Here is a 21,294-nt window from a genome sequence, read left to right on the forward strand (position 1 = left end):
TGCTGCTGCCCATGTGACAGGAGTCACTGAGGAAGATGTGTGTGTTTGTGTGTGCGTGTGGGTATTGTAAAAAAAAGCTAGGTGAGGACAACCGAGCGGAGGAGGATGAAGGAACGAAAGGGATGGAAAACAAAATACGTAGAAAGTCCATTAGCGTGTTAAAGATGAAAGAGTGTGAATCCTGGTGAGAAAAGGCTGAAGATAGCACTCATCTTTATCTATTAATTCATGTGAGACACAGCTGTTAGCACACAAACACTTTATAATGTAAAATAGACATTTTCTTACTTATTTTCTTACTTATTAAACAAAATACCTAGTGTACTTACAGACCAGAGAATGAGTTTACATATACAGTTTATACAGTTTTAGTTTAAACAACTAATGAACAAACTATTAACTTGCTGTGAGAGATAAGCTGCAATCTACAAAATGGGTCCAAACACAGGGCAAGATTAAGGAGCCAACAGAACACAATTAAGGAACATGGTGATGGGATGTAGCTAAGAGGTTGTTCTGGTATCACACATGATGTTCCTATACTTAAACTTAATTTTAAAAATTGTTTTATAATGGATCCACTGATCCACTTTTATCACCTTTGGCTTTTGAAGTGTATCTGAAATAGTGTTGAATAAGCTTTACTGAACACTTTTGTCTCTTTTAGTCTTTATAAGGTTCACTGCATGTTTCTGACCTTTCTCTCTCTCTTACACTCTCTTTTGCTTTCTTTCTTTCTTCTATTCTTTCTTTCTTCTACTATGTTTCTAATATGCTTTTATTTGCTCTTTCTTCTTACTCTCTCTTCTTTTCTCACTCTATTTGCTCCAGCTCCAGCAACTATTACTACACATACCCACATGTGCACTTACTGGAAAGAAAAATCTCCTTAATATATCTGTAGTTTATCCTAGACAACAATGAGTTCAGATAAAAAGACAAAAGACACTTTAGTATAAATCTCCTGCTGCTGAAATGTGTCTTCTGAGATAAAGAGCTCAGTAGTCTTACATGTGCCTCCTTTTAAGGTTTAGGTCCATGTCACCCCTTGGCCCTATCCCTGTGTTTTACACATGCATGCCTACCGGTAGGATGTATGTTTTTCTTCCAAACAAGCATAAAAAATCTAACGTAAATTTTAAAAATAAGCATCAATACTATTACAGCACATAGATGTCTAAATTATATTTAATTTGTAATTAAATATAGGTTTAAATGATGGATGCCAGAGACAACTCACTGCCAATAAACTAGGCTAGGTTTGAGAGTGAAAGGTAAGAACACAGCTATGCACTGCAGGTGATTTATTGGAATTACCTTAACTATGAAGTCCTTTTTGGAAACAAGCTTTTCAGTAATCTGGAAATTTATATGTATTTATGTGTATAATCTTAGCAGTTTATCTAATGTTTAATAACTTCTTTAGAAATTCTATAAATAAGATATTATGTTTATCTTTCTTTACTTCTCCTAGTAATAGTTCCTTCTTTTTACTTCTATACTACTTTTGAACTCTTAATTCAGCACATCATTAATGATTTTTGACATTTGAGCAAAAATACCATGTCTCTTTGAAGGCATGCACCTACCCAGGCTCGCTGTTTTGAATGCCGGATCATGCTGCTTCTCCATCAGCAGCCGGAGTCCGCGATGATGGTCAGCACAGGCGTCTCTTAAGCGGAAGTTTTTAGCCTAAATTTAATACCATCTTCCGGTTATGTTAAGCCTGTGATAGTTGGCTTTAGTTCACAGACTCTGATGCAGTCAGAGTGAAAGTCGTGAAGTCTATGGAAGGCTGAACCTTGTTTTTTTGCCATAAAATTGTTAGATTTTTTCCATCAGATTATGGAGTCGGTTCAGACTTGAGTTGATAAAGAGTTTACACTACCAGATTCCACCAGCAGCTGGAGTCAGTACTGCAGACCCATTTGTAGTGTTTAGCTTCCATTCAGCTCTTTATGTAATGTGTAGAGACCATGCGGACCACGTCTTCCGAACAAATTCACACAGATTCAGGAGGAACAATATAAAATGCCAGTGCAAATTATTTTAAATTGATTCCAAAACTTACAAAGGGAGGAACTCAAATAAAACTGTCCCTTAGTCTTTACTAACTGACATATCAGATCAATACACTCTCTTTATGCTCCTACTCAAGCCTGCCTGGTAGAACACATTGCCTTCTGACTGTATCACTGTAACACTTCATTCAAAGAGCAGGAAATACAGAAATATAAATTAAAATAGGAAACTACGATGTAAAATGATCTGTGTACAAACTGCAGTATTGCATACTATGAACTCCAATACTGCTGGCTCACCATAAAAAAGTAGAGATGCCCAGCCTGCCTGTCTAGAGGAGTCCATATGTATGGAAGTAAAACAGTGTCACCAGACTTTTAGTATCTTGTCTATAATCGCACAGTCCCACAGCTAATTATAGGTAGCTATAATTTAGCAAACTAAGTTACTATCTCAGATTCTACAGTAGTAATTATCTTCCACACAGTCTGGCTGTATTTATAAATAATTGATCTAGTGTTCGTGTTTGAAGCTCTTTCTGAAATGAACAGAGGAGCTTTATTTATTTAGTTAGTTAGTTTGGATATCTATCTTAATTTAATATGTTTACAAACCACAGAGTAAACCGTGGTTAAAGTGAGGATTTCTACACCGTTTAAGTGATATTACATGGCCACAGTGGTGAGGTAAATGCCCTGTTTTCAGCTGTTTTACACTCACCTACTCGAGAGGAGCAGCGGCGGGGGCTGTGACTCGCGTTGAGCGGCTCTCTGCCTTACTGCTGGCCGTGAGGCGCTACCTGTCACGTGATCTTCGGAGCGTGATGTGATTGGCTGGTTGTTGGCTCGATTGAAGACTGAATCGATTGCTCATCCTGTGTGTCCCGGATGTTGACAGCGAATTTTGAGCGTTGTATTTTAGCAGTCGAATTTGACAGGTCGAATTTGAGCAACCTGAATTTATTTTAATTGAATTTTTTAAACTTGAATTTTTACTTTTGAATTTTTTTACATTAAAATAAAATAAGTGAAAATGATATACTGAAAAATTAAAGTGTTTAATTCAGAGGCAAAAAAAATCACATGCAATAATTCAATGTAAAATAATTCAGTGCTAAAAATTCAAGTGCTTTTAAATTTCAAAGTCTGGTGACACTGTTTTACTTCCATACATATGTTATTCCAACATTTCAGAATCAGGCCTGTCCCTCTACTCCAAACATCTTTTTTAATCTCCTTTTCCTTTCCTTCCTTTCGGTTTTCTCTCTTTTTATCTCTTTTGCATGAATTGAGATGCCCTGTTCCTGATGTTGCCCAGCCTGGCTCTCCACTGCCCGCTGTGATGCATTTCTGCTCTATAACCCTGCGCTGATCCATTCCTGCCACACTAAGTGAGCATCACTTACTCACACATTATTGTGTTGTTTTTCCACTTTTTGCCGTAATGGGAATCTGGCAGATGTTCTTTATATTATGTCAAAATAGTGCTAGATGATACGGCCAAAATTTATATCACGATATATTCCTTAATTTCGATCGATACGATATATTTTCGATATCGATATAAATACTTTGAAGGCCTCAGAAAAACTGCTAAGAATCCCTGCAATGGAAATCTACTACTGTCTAAAAAAATCAAGTTAATTTTTGAAGCCTCCCCTCTGTGAAATAAGTGTTTATTAGCTCAGTAAAACTCTAGCATTACAATAAATACAAACAGCTATTTTATAAAAAGCACTGCTTTAACAGCACTGTCTTCCTTAAAACATCTCCTAATCTCTCCTCATCTGAGTTTAATAGAGTTATTTCTAGTTCTCATTTCTGCAAAAGGAGGATCTACTAAATATTGATGTATTTTTTCTGTTAAGGTGCCCAAATTTATGCACATGCGTTATTGTTTAAAGAATTGCACACTTTCTGTAAATCCTATAAACTTTATTTCACTTCTCAAATATCGCTGTGTTCAACTGAAATTGCTGATCCAAACAACCAATGATTTATAAAAGAAAATCATGAAAATTATCAGGGGTACCCAAATTTTATATATCACTGTATATTTACTTTTTCAGGGCAATCAGTTTTCCAAAGTCAAAATCAACTTGTGTAGGGGTCGAGTGGTTTCAGACACTCAGTAAAGCAAGGTGTCCGCAGGCTTTTGATGGTAGTGTACCTGGATTGAAGACGTAAAGCAGATTAGGACAAAGATCTAATAGCATGTTCCAGCAGAGCCTGTTCACACAGCATTTGGGGTCTTCCCACAGAACAGACCAGCCATTAAAATGTCACCTCCTCCGGGTCCCACGGCTACACAACCCATGCTAATGACGTCTAGAGCCTTCCCTCTTATACACACCTCTCTCTCTCACTACCACACACACACACACACACTCTCCCGCACACACATGCTCATTGGCAGAGTCAACAATGTCAAAGGCGTACTCATAGTGTCAAAGTCATCCTGGAATCTGTATCGTTTCATGCAATCAGGCTAATTACAGTGCGCTCTCTAATCCTTAACACTGCGAGATAAAGAGAGCAAAGAGGCGACACACACACACACACACACACACTCTGCACTGCCTAACTACTTCAGCTGTTTATCCTCCCCATGCACACAATTTAGTCTCCTCACGAGTTAATAATTAGATGCTGTTAAACAGAAAAAGTGAGGAAAATAACAAGTGAAGGAATAGCTTAGTATAGCACTGCAGCACATTAGCACTATTAGCTTAACTGTACCAGTCAGGCTCTTACAGGAATCAAACACTGGAAACAAAACTATGTGTACGGAAATATAAATACAAAGTACTAACATTTGGACACACCCTTAATTTAGTTTGTTTCAAATTTTAGATTATTTAAAGTCCTCACCTCTTGCTTAGATGACAGTTTTGCACATCTTTTCTCAGTTAGCATTATGAGGTATGAAAATGACTTTCAGTTAACAGCTGAACTTGTCAAGAGTGCATCAGTTGTAAAGTTATGAAGAGGTAGAGTTGGTATATAGTGAATAGTCCTATTTCAGTAATGTTCTAATCCATAACATGAAAAAAAAGAAAAAACTCAACTAAGTAAAGAAAAATACTAAAAAATGATCCATTAATGATCAGTCAATCAGAAAAAAAAATACAAGAACTTTGAAAGTATCCTCAAGTGCAGTCTCAAAGACCATCAAAAACGTTATGATGAAACTGGCTCTTATCAGGAACTGGCCAAGGAAAGGTAGAGCAAGATTCATTACCAGCCTCAGAATCCTATAAGAGCACCTAATGCTTCACATTTTGGTTTGTTTAACACTTTTTAGGTGCTACGTGATTTCTTATGTGTTCCTTTATAGTCTGAATGACTTCAATATTCATTTCCAAGTTAATCGCTTTGGTGTTGCTACATGAGAAACGAGAAGAACAAGAATTAGAAGAAGTTGTCTTTTTTAGCTGAACCTAATCAATCTGAGCTCTCAGAAACAGAATTTGTACCTGTTGACCTTGGTATGGTAGGTGACAGATAACAAATAACTCAGAATATTGTGTACATTATACAATATACTGCTGCACAGCTTCCATTGCTTGGCTCTTGTCTCCCCTTTTGGGCTATATTTATTAAAACACTGTAATCTTCCTAAGACTTACTCCTGAATTTGGCTTACTGAAGTTACTGCTTCATTACTCCACATGATGGCGCTAATCAAATGAATAGGGTAAACCTGTAAAATTCTGTGCCACCAAATGACACCAATAAATCCATAATTCCTGGTATTTGCTCTTTAGGAGTATTTTATCCTCTTCATTAACACAAACGTGGTAAAGTATCAGAGAGAACTGTCTTCTCAGATATTGTGATATCGTTATTGTTGGATAATCATTATTGTGAGATGCGCTGTGATTTAATCTAATTAGAATTGGGTGAAACTTTAATTAGCTGAATGCATCCATTAGAAGGGGTGTCTACAAACATAGACATATTGTGGAAATATGAGGAGTATCCAGCTATCAAATATAAATCTATATGTGTAACGTCCTATACAGCGCAGCGTCTAACAGGGTTAAGGCTCCAGCTGTGCTGACAGCAATCTAGCAGGCGTTTGGAGAAGTGGTGGCATTCAGAGCAGCCGTCTTGGAAAAGCCACAGATCAAAGAGTAAAATTTCATCAGCCTGTTTGGATCTGAACAAAGGACACACTCAAATGAGCCTCTCCTCCTGCTCAATATCTCAGCCTTGGATGAACAAAAAGCTTCCTCAGAAGTGAAAGACTCAGCAGCCGCTTCAGGAGAGATGCTCACAAGATACAATACACACAACGTTAATGAAGTCTGTGTGCTTTAAGTGCTTCCTCCTCCACTGACAAAGCATCTGCACACGCAGTGATAAACACACACTTTAGGTTATTAACCAAAACGGACAGTCGTGACCTCTGAACAAACACAGAGATAGTTTAGCGTTTTCAGCAACACTGGACAGCTCATTTCCAGCAGCATACAGTTCCTCAGGACGTATCGTTGGGTCAATAGTGTTATACAATGGCTCTGAATCCCAGGCTTTCACTTTTTTCATTTTCTGGCTTCCGTCTGGCACCTCCGCCACTGCAGGTCTTTTCATTTCCCAGAGTTCCCACATTCTCTAAAGAACTACAGGCACAGCTGAAATGAAGGTAGTCTGAATTTAAAGAAGAAATTACGAATATACACTTAAAACAGCGACACTTTACAGTAAGGTCAATAAAACATTATTGGTTAAGTAATGTCTGAACTAATTACACAGGAAATTTGGCAGTGTTAAATCAACACTTTTAGTTTTAAATTAACACTGAGAGTATAAGTTTAACACCAATAAGTGTTGATTTAACACTAACAGTGTTGATTTAACACTGCCAAATTTCCTGTGTATTAATTGACACTAAAATGATTAAATATTAGCAAATGTTTATGCTTAAGTATTTTAACAAATTAAGACTTTACAAAACAAAGCTTGTATAAAGCTTTATTTTAAATGTTTTCTGAGCAGGTTTTGAGTCAAAAGTAAAAAATTAATGGACATTTTGGTACACCGATTACCATGGTAAAAATTACATGATTAGGTCCTCACACTTTAACTTAATAATAGCACTTTCCCTATCAAATATTTAGGGACTAGTATCCTGTGTCAATCCTGTAGTTATTACTCTGCCTGCTCAGGACAGAATTTCACAACAAAGACGGCACGCTCGCCAAGCTTCTGATTGCTCACACCTGGACTGCTTTGTATAAATATCCCAATGTTTTCTTTTGTTCCCTCTCTGCATATTATATCTAGATTTCTGGCTCTTCTACTAAGTGTTTCTTTTGATTGTGCTTCCTTATTACTGACTCCTCTTTGTGTTACAGTTTGTTTACCTTTATCGACTTTTTTTTTTATTATCCTTTATTTCTAATTTTTTCCCATTTTCTCCCCAATTTACATGGCAAATTACCCAACCCACTCGTTAGGACTCCCCCTATCACTAGTGATGCCCCAACACACCAGGAGGGTGAAGACTAACACATGCCAATACATGTGAAGCCAGCCACCGCTTCTTTTTGAGCTGCTGCTGATGCAGCATTGCCAGCTTGATGGCAAAGCTATTCGAACCTGCAACCTCCCGATCATAGTGGCAGCGCCTTAGACTGCTGGACCACTCGGCGCCCCCTATTTTTGTATTTTTCTATTTGGGATGTTGTTTTTTTATTGCTGCCATTTTGATACTGAAGCTGCCTGTGTCTGAACCCTGTTAGCTTTTCCCCTGTGTTAATAAATTGTACTGGTATCTGCATTCGTCTGTCCTTCGCTTAGCCGGCATGACATCCTGTGACGTTTGCCATGTCCTACTGAATGTAAAAAATGATGAACTGATATGTGTGTGAGGTCTCCTGCGTCCAGTATCTCTTGTATGCTTGCATGGACAGTTCCGACCTAATGCCGTTGGTCACAATCATTATAACTTAAATCGCACTGTCCACTGTGGGTGGTAACATTCGGCTATGACATATTCCTGGTACACAAATGATACCGTGGATTGAAGAATGAGAACATCACGGGCTGTGGGTACTCTAGAGAGAACACTGAAATTGAGATCCGATGCAGGCAGTTTCCGGCCCCGATAATATCGGGCTAAAATCGTTTAGTCTGATCGGAGTTTTTTTTTTTTTTAACTTTACTTATTTATTTATTTTCTTTCAAGTGCAGCAGTACAAAACGTGTGCTTACAAGACAATATAGGTATAATAGAGGTATAATGTCTTACTCAACAGTCCATGGATTCATCTAAGATTACAAAAAAAAAAGACAGTTTGTGTATGCTAGCAGAAAAAAATGTAAAAAAAAACTGGACACCATTTTGTTCCATTAATACCCTTATTTATAATAACCTTTTCCCTCCACTGTTGTAATGAGGGGGGCAGTGGCTTTAGCCAAAAGATTGTAATTCTTTTCTTAGCAATCAAAAAAAGAACTCTTGCTATTAGTATCTGGTTTCTATCTGTTACTTCCTCTGGTTTAATTCCTAAAATAAAGCATGATGGTTCTAATGGCAACTCTGTATTTAGGCATTTGTTTATTTCATTTAGTATATTTTTCCAATATTCGAATAATTTTGGGCAATCCCAAAATATGTGTGTATGGTCTCCTACCAAACCACAGCCCCTTGAACATTTATCCGATGTGTCTCCCGATTTTGATGAAATGTGGGGAGTCCTAAAATATCTCATCTTAACTTTCCATTCAGATTCCTTCCAGACTTGGCTATTGGTAATTTTATGTCCCTTACTACATGATAATGTCCAATTTCCATCTGAAATTGTAATGTTAATCTCCAATTCCTATTTTATTTTAATATCTATACTATTATCTATTGATTTATTTTGTAATATCTTATATATATGTGATATAAATTGTTTTTTAATTGTTTTGTCTATTGTTAACATGAAGAAGCGTTCTAAATGATCTGATCTGAGTTTAAAGAGCCAATGTTTTAATTAAAATATCTATATTTGACAGCATGTACCGATAATACGGAAAACAGTATGAAAAAAAAGCTATGATAAAAATTTATCTCACAATACATTTCTTAATTTTGGTCGATATAATATAATTCCAGTATCAATATGTACCACGTACAAGCCTCTGCTCATGGTACATATAATCATGCACTAACTAGCTGGGCAATATGGTAAAATTATATCACAATATTTGCACAATACACAATATTCATCGCAACATTTGGACACTCACAAAATGCATTAACAGTGGCAGATTCTTAAAAACTGGTATTGTCTGTCATTATTAGCACAGTGATATTTATTCCTTTTTTGCTGCACATTATCCACTTAAACAGGATTTTTCACTCTTTAAAGAGATGTCCTGTTGGGTTAGTGTTTTCATTAAGAACTGATTTGATCCGCGATGTGCTAAAAAAGCATAAGGTCGTTATTATAAGAAAAAATCCTCATGATCCGATAAAAGATCATCATATTGCCTAGGTCTAATTTGCAATATCAACATTTCATCCTATCCCTAATCGTGTCCTGGAGGCAGACATGAAAAGGACATGCCACACCTGGGGACAGTTGGAGGAAATAGCTCAGAACCAGGATGGCTGGAAAGCATTTGTTGGTGACCTATGTCCCAGGTGTGGCTCAGGCCCTGATTGATCAACTGAATTATGAATTTTGTTGGAATGCTAAAATCTTGCTTAAATTCTGCACATATGGCTGCATTTGTTTCTGCTTCATATCGCTTCATATCTGCTGGCTGCCGGCATGAACAGTTACAAGCCAGAGGAATAACAAACAGCTCTCGGCGGACGTGACCGCATGTGTCTGTTTGCACAACAAGTGGGAGCTCGTGATTCGCAATCGCTGAGTCAAAGCCTGCGATTGGAGCCCTCCAGTTTCGCCTCCCGTAATATGCATGAGTGTGTATTGAGAGCGTGGCGAGCGATGGAGTCCTCGGTGATGACTCAGCCTCTCTGCACATAAACCAGGCTGGATGGGCTTCAAGTGGGACGGCGAGGGAGTGGCGGGCGGCTTTGATCACTCTCTGGGGCATCCAGGAGCAGTCGCAGCCTGAACCGCCACTCTGGCCTATTGTTCCTGATAGCATCCATCCATCCAGCTACATGACTCAGACGGACTGAAGACGTGCAGAGAAACACTGCCAGTATCTGCGGAGTCTGTGAAAGTACGTGTGAAAGGAAGGAGGTCCTGAAGGACAGACGGTACTGAAAGCCAGCAAGAAGCCCCAGCATGCTGAAAGAGTGATGCACTGTGCAGGGCGCCGTGAGTGTGTGCTGAGATGAGAGAGATGTCATATGTAAGCACTTTGTTTTTTAGCATTTGTGTGTCTGTTTCTCTCCCTGAATCTCCCTCCACCACAGGTAGTCCTGCTCACTAGCTCTCAATACAACTGATCAAGGAGAGTCTGTGATGCAGGACGTGATGCAGAAGCTAGCTTTAGCCTCAAATAGCCAAGATGGCTGCCAGAGAACGAGGACTGTACACAAAAGCCATGCCCTAAGACTTAAGTCTCTCCTGTAGTGCACTTTTATGAAGTTTTTAAAGGGCAGATATAGTAGCCTTGGATATTCAAGTTGTTGGAGGTCATTGGGACACTGTTGTTCACCATTCTTCAGTTGGTTTGTGTGGTGAATTTCACAGGATCGCACTAGAACATAAGTGATCACCTTCATAAAAGTGTAATTAAGAGCATCAAGTTATCATAATAGCACTTCTGAGCACACTTGTTGGGGGAAATTAAAAGAAATCGGACACCCTGCAGTGTTGCAAACCAAGCAGGCATGTACAGATAAGAGGTGTGAGGGTGTAGTAAGTGCCAGTGCTGCCACATGCTTCATTTGCTAACTTTGTTTTAACTCGAGTTTATAACTCGCTGTGTTAGGGAGGTGCTTTGGCTTTAAAGTATTTTAGACATTGTTTCTAACGCATTCCAAACCTGTTTTAAAAGTGGCCCTGATCGTTTGTTCCAACTTGAAGATTTTGAGGAATCTATACAATAAAGAATTAAAGCAGTTCTGAGAAAAGGGGAGCCTTTTCCCAGTTCCCTTTACAAGAGTGTTCCTAAGAAAAATGGTTAGAGAGTCTTTGGGTGGGAAGCTTTACCCAGTATTACAAGAGGGTTTGTAATAAAGCGCTTTGTAAATCTTTTTAAATGCTTTGTTTTTTGGGACATCACAAAAACAAAGAACGGACACAAATTTTTTATCTTTACTCCATTTTATACCAAAGTTGAAAGATTAATTACACAAATCCCATTTATATAAACTCATGCCATCACTACTCAGGCCTCCTGCACCTATTTTCAAACTTAGCCAGTTTGCTTGGAAGAAAACACAGCTCTGATACATTAGCTAATAAATGCTTGTGCTGACCATCCAGAAAACATATCCAGAAAACATGGCCAATTGTACTCTCTCAGGCTCTGGCTGCTGAAGGAGAAGCAGCATGACCAAGGATTAAAACCAGCGATCCTTAAATCATAGTGACAGTCCTCTCAGAGCCCCAAAAGGTCTGTTAAGCAGCTTAGTGAAATTGATTTAAACAATGTTTCAATAATATTTATAACTCAATAGATAGGTCCTTCATGTCCTTAGTGGTGCTAAATAGCATTATAAGTTTCGTTTAAACTCTTTCAGTGTTGTTTCTATTTATATATGTCTTTTTTAGTGTACCATTCACTAAAAGATTCTTTTAGAAACCAAAACTGGGTCACCTATGGCACTGATCCAAAAGGCCATGACTGGTGCCTATATTCAAAGAGTTTTGAGACTTTATTTCGTGACAAATATGAGTCACAGCTCACAGCCTCTCACATCATTCTCACACCTCTCTCTGTGGGAGAATAACAAACAGTCAGGTGAGCTAACCTGAGAACGCAAGGTGAAAGTGTGTGAGAGTCCTTAATCTGTTTAATATTGAACAAAGCTGAAAATACAGCTAATTCCTAAATACACAATCTGAACAAAAGTAATGGGACACTAGATCCTTATGTATTATTTCTAGTGCTGGGCGATAAAACGATATTGATATGTATCGAAATATATATTTTTTTGATAACTATGATAAGCGCTGAACTGCTCACCTCCTAAATATGAGGCATGCGTCTCGTCCCCAATATATTTAGAGAGGTGAGCTTGTTCAGATTTCTGAAGGCAGGTAACGCTGCTCCGTTAGCTCGTTTGCTAGTTTAGCTTAGCTTGTCTGATCGTCTCCAGTTCAGAGTTAGCGATGTTTAGGTGTAAAAGGGATTTGTGCAATCTGTCATCATTAGCTAAGGTGCTTTCACTGCTTTTAACATTCTAATAAACTAATGGGTAACACATGTTAGCCGTGCTAATCCATTTTTCGTGTAAATAAACGTTAACTTCAGCGCAAGTGATGGGTTAGCACATAAACACACAGAAAAGCAACACTTTCTTTTTCCTAACCCTCACTGTTTCTGTTAGAAACCCTGTTGGCAGAATTCTCCTCTTTCTTTGTGTTTTTAGTTTTTAACAGACAGAGAGTCTGTTGTGCTGGATATTTTACTAAACACAGAAGATTATATAATCTGTGTAGCTGTATTTGAGCTAAACATTGCTGGACTTGTTACTGGACTGGATGAGTTTTAAATACACTTGTTAAGTAATGTAAGTCTAGTCTACTGAAAGTCAGTAATGTTAGTATAAATCTGTACTACAGTAGAAGTGCAGAAACTTGACTTTATTCCTCCCACCTCCATTACAGGCCACTTGCTTTAAAATATTTAAACGTTAGCATAATTTAAATGCAACAAAACTCAAAGGCTATTATTTTAATAAACATTATCAGTAAATAATCTCAAAATAACAACAAATATAAAATATAAAACAGTAAAACATATGTAATACATACTTTTTATATGGCCAACATTTATTAGGCTAAAACTAGACTAAAATGTGACTAAAACTAATAATATCCGATAGACTAAAATGTAACTAAAACTATTATACATTCTAGTCAAAAGACTAAGACTAAACTGTATCAAAATCACCTGTCAAAATAAACACTGTGATATACTCTTGTATTTTGCTTTATATGTTAGTTGCCTGCACTCAGGGAGGGGAATAATCCTTTGATTAAATATGATTTAATTAAAAATCCAAGTGCTGTTGCAATTTAAATTAAACAGACAAATAATGTAAAGAGTCTGATTTTTTTTTTTTTTGAGTTTATATATTTGTCCCCTTGTACTTGTTTTAAGGGCCAAACATGTGGGGGGTTCCGGACCTGTGTGGATGTATAATGACTTTTTACAATTAATTTAAAAGCTGTCTGAGCACCTTGTGCCCACCTGGCAAAATGTAGACATCCTAGTGTCTGTCCACAAGACTCTGAGCTGCTAGTGAGCTTGGCCATAACTCCCTTATTCTGTCACTTATGAGTAAAAATGAAACCTTTAAGTGTTACAGAAAGTGATTTGATTTATTTCTTCTGAAATCAAGGTAATTTAAAAGAGTCTATACTACTTTTGCTGGAGTAACTGTCTTTGGGGAAGGCCTTTCTAATAGATTTTGATTTTGAGAGCATTAAAGTAAGGATTTGACTGCATTTAGCAATCAGGATCCCAAAAGTATTGTATGAAGTTCTGTCCATCATTCTACAGCACACATTTCTGCTGCTCCACAGCTCGATATTTAGCTGGGGGGCTTTACACCCATCTGACCCATACCTGGCTTTAGGCATGGTGAGGGGTCTACATGGTCTGGACAACCTATGTGTGTGCATTTGCATATCTGTGTCAGCAATGGGTGCAACCTAAAGAAGCAGAACACATTCAGAAGGCAGGGTGTGCACAAGGGCAGCACAATATATTGTTTAAGCACCATCATTGCAATGTGCACAAGCTTAATAGTCAAAAACCAACACTTGCAATGTTATATTTGATTACTCCAGTCTTTAATGCATGAACTGCATTATTAATAACATAACATGTTGAATCACTGACATCTGGAGAAATCTGGTGAAGAATTCTTTTTAATGGCACATAACAATAACATATCACAATGTCAGTTTTTTTCCAATATCGTGCACCCATGGCGTCCACAAATAGGGAAAAACACTAAAGCTCTCCAATATCTAATATGTACAAATAAATTATCCCACAGCACACCACATTAATCCCTTATTTCCTATCCAAACATGAGTTGTCTCGCTGAAAGGCCGTGTAATAAATGGCATCTGAGGTGAGAGTGTGAACATGCCAGCTCGTTATCACGCTTCAGCCGATATAAGTCATTTCGGCACGCACTCAGTGCAAGTTACTGATACACAGAAACAGCCCTGGAGCTACAGTGCTACTTCCTTACAGTCTAATTATTCATATTCAAACAAAAATGCAGTCGGGTCTTTGCTCATTTCTGCACACTTGCATCAATAATGTATTCCAGCTTTGAAAGCGTGTGTCACTGCAGCAGGGTGATTACCCACTGGGCTGTGCATGTGTGTGTGTGCATGTGTGTGTGAGAATGTGCAAGCCCTGCTGACGAGAGTCTGAGTACTCCGTGTCTTGTGGCTCCCTCTCTGTTATATCAACACTGTGTTTGAAATCAGTATGCTGAGCTATGTGTGCATGCACACACACACAAACACACACACACACACAAACACATAAACGCCTGTCCGGCATACTAAGCAGCATCACTCTTCTCTTCTCAACATACTCTCACATACACACACACACACACACACACATAGGCTTAGGACAGGGAATGCCATGCATCCCATACTCATGAATTAAAGCGAGCAGACCCTGAGCCTAGGCATTCGACACTACCGTCACGTAGAAGCCGAGGTCACACAGGTAACATCCATGACCCCTTAAAAAGGGGCTAGCAAGAAATACGACGCATATTTAACACTTGTGATGTCATACAACTCCTATCATCTGGAACCTGAGCCACTATACCCATTATTTAAATGAGAGCAGTACAGCACACACACTGAGAGGACATGAAAGCACATGGAGTAGGAGGACAAAGGATGAGCATTGTCTATGAATGACCTGTAACGCTACACGCTCGCTGGACTGGGGCTAAATCACGACGCACGCCCTGGGCCAGCATAATTCAGCAGGTATAGAGGTATAATGACCACAGGCAGCTTAGGTCACTTTCAGCTGATTGACTGATTGACTAACCGAGTGAATGGCGGTTAGTCGGTTAGGATGGCTGGTCTAGTGTTTGCTTGGTTGATTGATTGACTTACTCATTATTCACTGACTTGACCAATCTACTGATTGGCTAACTGACTGATTGTTTTATTCATTTATTTATTCTCTGGGTAATCTATATATTAGAAGCCTCCTATTGAAAATTACTGCATGGGTGATTATGTTTCAGCTGGCAGCAAGTAAATTAACCCCAACTGATGCAGTGAGTAGCTTCATACTTATTAAACAGCCATGTGGAAAGACACATTCTGTGCTCATGGAAAGGATGTTAATCTGTTTCAGAAGTGATGCACCCATCATGTCTAGGCTTTGTGCAGTGCTCCAATTCGCCATCAATAATACAAGATCTTGGGAAAAATGAATGCAATTCTGGACAGAAATAAATGCTGTGACATTACAGAAGCTTGTGGAAGCAATGACACAGCAAATGTCATAATCAAAGCTAAAGGCGGTCAAACCAAAAATTTGAGTGTTTGACCTTTTTTGTGGCCAGGAAGTGTGATATATAAAGTATAAGGTAAAATATTTCCAAGGGGACCACTTCTGATCAGATGGCTTACTGACATATCATATCAACTGATTAACTAACTGATTATTACATTAATTAGCTGACTTTATTGGCTAGCTGACTAATGAACTGAATGGCTTGCTGATTTGTTCTCTGACTGATCAAACAATTAGCTCATACTTTTTGTTTAAAAATGGCTAATATGATTTACAGGTTCATTGGTCAACTGATTGACTGTTATATTGATTACTTATTTATTCTGTGATTGGTCAACTGATTAACAGGCTAACTGGAGAATATATTTATTGATTGACTTATTTGACTGAATTTTTACTGATTAATTGATTGCTTGGTTGGTTGATTGATTTATTCTCTGATCAACTGACCAGCTTATCGGTTGGATTATCAGTTGTTTGACATGTCAAGCTGACTGGTCTTTAGATTGACTAACTGATTGAAATATTCTCTGACTCTGAATTGATAAAAAAAATATTCATTTGCTAAGTTGACTGATTGGCTGTCTGATCAACTGACTGGCCTCTGGAGTGATTGATTGATTATTTCTTTGACTGATCAACTGATTGTCTAATCAACTTACATATTAATTGATTAGTCTTGTTCTCCTAATCTGTCTGCCTGATTGACTGACACACTTATTTTGAAATCCTGCAGATCTCAGACACTGCATGGTCCACTTCACAGCTTCACTGTGCTGTCCATCCCAAGGTGAACTTGGCGAGCTGCTGCCCTCTGTAACCTCCTCCTCTTTGTGCTTTATTAGTCTATTATGGGCTGGAGATCATGAAACACCAAGCACAGTCCTACAGAGCTGGTACAACGTGGGAAACCTAAACCACTAAAGCCATCAAAGCTACATACCCCCTTCTTCATGCCCTTTCATTTTGCTTTGCTTCATTCCTTTGATGCTATGCATGTTCGTATCCGCGTGCCCTGTTCTTTTGTGGGGCACCGGTCTGAGCTCGTGCGTGAGAGAATCAATGGAGTGATTTATTTCAGTTAGCTCCTCCATTCACTGTTCTCTGAGTGAATGCACGCAGATCAGACCCTCCGCAGTGCTACCTGACAGCCACGCCATGCGGATACAGCATGTGTCCATTGGACTATTCAGCCTACAATAGTGGTGCACACAATACGTGCCCAAACCCCAACAGAACACCTCATATAAACCACATATAAACCCCATATAATCCCTCCTGTCCCGTTCTGAAGGTGAATAAGGAGAAGGCGTGCATAGCTTAAAGCACCATTAATGCATACATCATCTCAATACCACAGGATAGCTGTGATATGATTTACATATAAGACCTTTTCCAGACGCACGCTGATCTAGTACCAGTCCATGCTGGTCACACCGTGTTGGTGCATGTAGTTCTAGGATGCATAACATCCCGGCGCATCGTTTCGCAACTCCAGCGGTCCCCCAGATCAGCTTCGCATCACTGAGATGATGATCACGGGGGTTACTGAGACAGGACAGGATGCAGGTTCACAGGTAAAACACTCACCTAACTTTTGCCGCCACCGACGAAATGGCATCGTTTCTCAGACTCTTCCTTCTGGACACGGCAGTTCCCATGCTGGAGGGAAAACGACGCTGGCGAGAAAGCAGCTCATTCCAAAATATCACTCAAAACCGGAGAGAAACGCAGGGAGGGAGCAGAATATGAGCTCATATAAACCCAGCAGGTCCTACTCACAGACCAGGACCCTGCAGGACACTGTGAGACCCAGCGCAGCGCGCGCTCTCTGCGCTCCAGGCTGCTCTTCTGAAAATAAGAACAGAACCGCGGCCAGACACGCTCCACCACGCTATTACCACTTCCCACCCGTATTCAGACAAGCTCCGCCCAACCGAGACACGATTGGCTTGTTATCCCGTTCGAGAGCCGGATAAAATTAGCCCCGCCCTCCTGCGCTAAGATAGAGCACCGCGCGCACAGAGCGCATCGCGTCACCAGAGAAGAGGCACGCCCCTCGTGAGTGTAAAACATTTACCTAACTTTAAAGAGAACTGAATGGGTACACAAGCTATTTTTATACATAGCTACATAGCCAGATACAGTATATACATAAACAAAATATGACTGGACTGTGAAAATATGATTCCTCAGTAAGAAGAGCCAGATCTGGATATGATTAAAAAGGGTTTTGTCTCCATTTTGTCACTCAAAAATGCTTTGGTTACTTGTGAGACTTGGGTAACAATGCTAGACCTCATGTGACTGAAGTGTGTTAGCAGTTCCTGCAGGATGAAGGCATTGACACTATGGACTGGCCCGCCTGTTCCCCAGACCTGAATCCAATTCAGCACATATGGGACATCATGTCTCGCTCCATCCACCAACACCACACTGCACCACAGACTGTACAGGAGTTGACTGATGCTTTAGTCCAGGTCTGGGATGAGAGTCCTCAGGAGAACATCTGCCGCCTCATCAGCATCATGCCCAGGCGTTGAGGTCATACAAGCACGTGGAGCCACACACACTACTGAGCCTTATTTTAACTCGTCTTGAGGAATTTCCACTTTAATCTTGAGTGTGATTCTAAATCCATATAAAATTAAAATAATTTCTTAGCAACAATTTCTCAGTCAGAGAATGAAGCAACCTATACAAACCACTGGACAAAATATCTGCTTTACCTGTGGATTTAATTACAATCCCATAATGCTGAGGCTGATGCTAGGGAGCCCTAATACCTGTTATTACCTTATGCCACCTGTGGCAACTGTTTAGCCCTATTTTGAGTTTTGGAGTAATGTGAAACATTAAATCAGCTGTTTTAATCTTATATCAGTTTTTTGGCATACTTGTCAGTCAGTTTAAAAAATGTGAGAGATCTGCAGTACAAATCATTGGAAAGTGTTGTTTTCCTCACGGTGGGGGGTGGCCTATTCACGCTCTGTCTCTATTGGCTAGCAGCTATTTACAACAAGCCCCTCCACCTTCCACCTGTTGACCAATTTTAGACCTTGTCTTTATAAAGGTGGGGCAAAGCAACCACCTTCTTTCTCTTTAGTTCTCTTTGATCTGGGAGGGCCAAATAAATGGAGGTGTGGTTTCTTATACTGGAGGGCTGGGTAGGTGGGGGGAGGAGAAAAAACAGTGGAGCCATATACGGGTCTCTGGGTTGTGTTATTGGCTAGAGTTATCTGGTGCGAGGGGTGGATGACATTAGCCCCGCCTTACTGCACTAGGATTGGATAAGCAGTTCCTGGCTCTGATACACACAAGCACTGGCCCTCCACCTTCCACCTGCTAATCAATCATAGTGCCTGAGGGTGGAGCTTGCCATAATGAAAGTGGGACACATCTCACACCCCCTTTTTCCTGTATTTTTTATTAACGTAGAAATGTAAAAAAAAAAAAAATGGGGGTGTGGCTTCGTCTAGTGAGTGGGTGGGCGGGGCTTGGGGACACACAGGAAACAGTGCACCAGCTATAAAAGGTATGTGGGTTCATGGACTGTGTTTGGTGGGAATGATGACTGTCAGATGGAGGCATAAAAATGGGATATGCACACACACACACACACACTAAAAGGTAAATTATGTATTATATACAGCACACTGGAGCGCAAACTCATTCGTGAGTCAGGGTCACGGTGCAGAGTTGGTTACACATCCATAAAGATTTAAAGCATTCTGCTATCGTCCCACTGCAGAGGCTCGGAGAGTGAGGGAGTGCGACTTAGATTATTAGGCTACACACACACACACACTCACATGCACACACACAAATACAGATAGAATGATAAAATACTCACCAAGCTGGGCTGGGTCTCCTTTGGCTCTCTAATTTAAGATTTTTTGCACACCGTTGAAGTTATGGTCCATTTTTCCACAACTGCATCAAAAAAAATTCCTACAGATTCTTTAGAAATATGTTGATGTGGTTAATCTTCCATTATACCATAACCCGCATGTGTTCTAGAATTTAAATTGGACTGGAAAGGCCAATGGAGAACACTGTACTCATGATGTTCATAAAACCAACTTTTGATTTGTAACACTGCGCATCATCATGCTGTAACTAGGGGTGGGACAAAATATTTTTTATTGCGATATATCACCTAGTTTTTGTGTCATGCATTTTCGATTTGTGGCATTAAACATCAATATTTTATTGAAACATAGGCGCTTTACAACCCCTAAGACCCAAACTTCAGTTTGATAACTAAGTAACTGCTTCATTGCTTCATGTTGTGGTGCTATCAAACAAAACAAAATTATCACAATATGTTACGTACGATAACAATAATATCATGATTCTGTGATTCTGCGATACTTAATATATTGCAAGATACTTCTCTAAGATACTTAATGTCTTTTTAAAGAGGACAAAATACTCCTAAATAATCAAATACCAGGAATTATGGATTTATTGGTGTCAGTTTTACAGAATTTAACAGCTAAAATTCTTCACTGCAGGTTTACCCTGTTCATTTGATTATAGCGCCATCATGTGGAGCAATGAAGCAGTAACTTTAGTAAGTCAGATTGTGGGGTGAGCCACGTTTCAGATTAAACTTTGTATGTGACTTATTGATAATGTATTGTAAATTAAAACTATAGTATATATAGGTGGACAAAAGACCCCACACTCATATTGCCCAGGTCAGTGCACTGTTCTTTGGCTTCCATGGGACATGCCAAAAATCATGGAACATGAAAATAGTTCCTGTCACATGACATTTGGTATGTCAGTTTAAATTTGAATTTGGCTTGGAAATGGGAAGTGTGGATTTGAGGTGAGAAGGTGAGAGAAGGTGTGCTCTTAGAAAAGAGGAGAACACCATGAGTGAACCAGCCGCTGAATATAATAGCACTGTGGGAGCAGCAGCACCGTAACAGTGCTGAAGCGTGGAGTGACTGCAGATGAAGAGAGGAAAAGGGAGGGATGAATGAGGGAAAAAATCAACAGCACAGACTCGTGCACACAAACACACACACACAGGCACACACACGCACACATATTTACAGGCAGCAAAGGAAGCACATGGTCATGCTGTTAAAGGGACTGTGTGCCATAACAGATACCCCAGCTAACAATTTTGGATAACATTCTTAGTATGTTCAATCTGTCAAGTTCTTAGAACATTTATATTTAACAAATTTTCACATTCTGGCAACGTAGCTACAACATCCCTTGAATCAGTGGTTTAATTTTTGCTTTTGGGAATGTTACTTTTAACATTTTCATAATGTAAGTATTTGTCTAGCTGGGAACGTCATGTGAGAAACTTTCAATATTATTATGTTACAGGTTTACAACACATTCCTGAAACAGTATTTATGTAACGATACAGGTTAACCTTCCTGACACCTTTTTGAAATGTTGCTACACATTTTTATGACATTCTATCTTAGTTGGGACAGTCAAATGAGGCAAATAGAAAACCTAGGAGCAGTGTGTATAATAGCCTACAGTGAGTGGTGGTGTAAATTCTTTATTTTTTATGTACTGGTGAGTTATGTCTGATTGATTATGCTGTGACAAATAAAAAGCAAGAAAAGTTACTTCCATA

At 39.2% G+C, this 21,294-nt stretch overlaps 1 protein-coding gene across 1 annotated transcript in view; it reads right to left on the reverse strand.

Annotated features, from left to right (window-relative positions):
- Positions 1–17,559, reverse strand: part of nsmfa (NMDA receptor synaptonuclear signaling and neuronal migration factor a) — a 65,665-nt gene extending 48,106 nt beyond the window's left edge. Inside the window, exon 1 of the mRNA XM_049466405.1 lies at positions 17,271–17,559. Within this exon, the coding sequence (XP_049322362.1) occupies positions 17,271–17,341 (71 nt within the window). The 5' untranslated portion in view covers positions 17,342–17,559. The remainder of the gene's footprint in view (positions 1–17,270) is intronic.
- Between the last annotated feature and the right edge of the window lie 3,735 nt (positions 17,560–21,294).

Source organism: Astyanax mexicanus, chromosome 17, assembly GCF_023375975.1.
Source record: "Astyanax mexicanus isolate ESR-SI-001 chromosome 17, AstMex3_surface, whole genome shotgun sequence".
Taxonomy (NCBI): Eukaryota; Metazoa; Chordata; class Actinopteri; order Characiformes; family Acestrorhamphidae; genus Astyanax; species Astyanax mexicanus.